Source organism: Octopus bimaculoides, chromosome 6, assembly GCF_001194135.2.
Source record: "Octopus bimaculoides isolate UCB-OBI-ISO-001 chromosome 6, ASM119413v2, whole genome shotgun sequence".
NCBI classification, from domain to species: domain Eukaryota; kingdom Metazoa; phylum Mollusca; class Cephalopoda; order Octopoda; family Octopodidae; genus Octopus; species Octopus bimaculoides.
The window spans coordinates 32,240,735-32,242,640 of record NC_068986.1 but is presented as its reverse complement, the minus strand read 5'-3'; the positions used below and the strand labels follow the sequence as shown (position 1 = coordinate 32,242,640).

At 37.6% G+C, this 1,906-nt stretch overlaps 1 protein-coding gene across 1 annotated transcript in view; it reads right to left on the bottom strand.

Annotated features, from left to right (window-relative positions):
- LOC128248063 (UPF0746 protein DDB_G0281095-like) overlaps window positions 1–1,906 on the bottom strand; it is a gene marked incomplete at its 5' end in the record, with an annotated part of 95,760 nt that overhangs the window by 18,722 nt on the left and 75,132 nt on the right. The window contains 1 exon segment of the mRNA XM_052968453.1: window positions 816–823. Coding sequence (XP_052824413.1) covers window positions 816–823 — 8 coding nt within the window.

The following is a 1,906-nucleotide window of genomic DNA, read 5'->3' as shown; positions in this document are numbered from 1 at the left end:
CTCTCTCTCTCTCTCTCTTTCTTTCTCTCTCTCTCTCTCTTCCTCTCTCTGTGACGAAGCACATTGATCCGAAACGTCGATTACTTCACTCCTTGTGGCAATTGAATATATCAATTTAATCTACGAGGGTTAGCATATAGTAGACCAGTGCTGGACGTATCCCTCTTCATGGCTGAATGCTTTCGCTTGTACTACTACTAAGACAACTGCTACGGTAACACAGCTACGCTAATTTGACACTGTACAGGAGCTTTTTCAGTTTCAATACTCATGCTTTCCAGAAGTGAAGAAACAGAACAAAGTGAAGGTCACTTGCCCATCAATACAACGTCCTACTCGAACCGAGAAACGCACCCATAACCAGCCAAACATTAGTCTGCGTGCCTTCTAAATATTATCATTTTATCAATTATTTTGAAGAGGGTCTAACCAAACAGATCGATTCCTGTACTTATTTATTAAGTCTGGTGCCTTATTTTATTGGTGTCTTTGCCGAACCGCTAACTTCTGGGAACGTAAACAAACCAGCGATAGGGAGAAAGACACACATATACGCATACACGCTCGGACGCACGCACGCACAATGCATACATATATTCAATGGACTTCTTTCAGTTTCTGTCTACCAGCTTCCCGCACAAAGCTTTGGTTGTCTCGGGGCTATTGTAGAAGATACTTGCCTAAGGTGTCTTGCAGTGGGACTGAACCATAAACCTCAAGGACGGGAAACAACCTTCTAACCACACTTATTCAACTTACTTTTTATTCTCTTTTTATTTCTAATACAGTAGATTCTCTTTAGGAGGCTAATTGGCTGGTATTTCTAGCAAATTGAGCGACCATGTACAGGCCTGCTAGTTGGCTGGTAGTATTGATGTATATGGAGCCTGAAAGATGATGAATGACGGTTGGGCGGGTAGAATATTAGTGTGTGGTTGTGGTGAGAGGGAGGGAGGGAACTACCAGTTCTCGTGGTGCAGATATCGATGGACATATCTGTTAAAACAAAACGAATAAGTAAAATAAAAATAAAACACAAAAATAATACTAATAAGCGTAAAACAAAACAAAACTAAAGAAACAGAAACAAAAACAATAGAAAACTCCAACCCTAACGGTTCAGTGGACACAGTTCATTTCATCCACCACACCTTCGTTCGACATTCGCCCGAGCGATAATCGGCTTTGTCTATTTAGCACGCATGCGTAATCAGTAACGGCTGGATGACGACAAGGCTGTGACGTTGGCCTTGCTGTCTGGCGTGATTCAGAGACAGTGGTTTTTGAGAGATCGTTGATATTTCTCATGTATGACTCTAACGATATGGCATTTTGTTATTAATATTTTTGCTATTTTTTTCTTTAAATGTGTCTATTTCATTGTTTCATTGATTTTCTTTTTCTCTGTCTGACGTTTTGTGTCTGTCAAATATGAAAAAAAAAAAAAACTATTCGTTTTGTAACTTCCTATTTTTTTTTCGGTATTTTTCTACTATTTTCGTTGTTTACTTCCCGTTTCCGTATTATTATTATTGTCCTCATCATCATCGTCATCATTATCATCATCATCATCACCATCAGTAGTAGTAGTAGTAGTAGTAGTAGTTTGTATTAATAATTTTTTTTTGTTGTTGTGTGTGTTTGCATTATTTTTGTAAATATTCTTACTTTTGTCCATTTTAGTATTTGCCATTGATAAGCAAATACAAACGAAGACACAACATACACATATACAGGCACAGACACAGACACAAGCATACACACACGTATATACATGTACATCTAAATACTTACATGTATATGTGTGCGTATATGTATCATATACGTGTCGTCATCATCCTTCCACATGATCAGTCCACTGTATGTACATATATACATTATATACATATATATATATATATATATA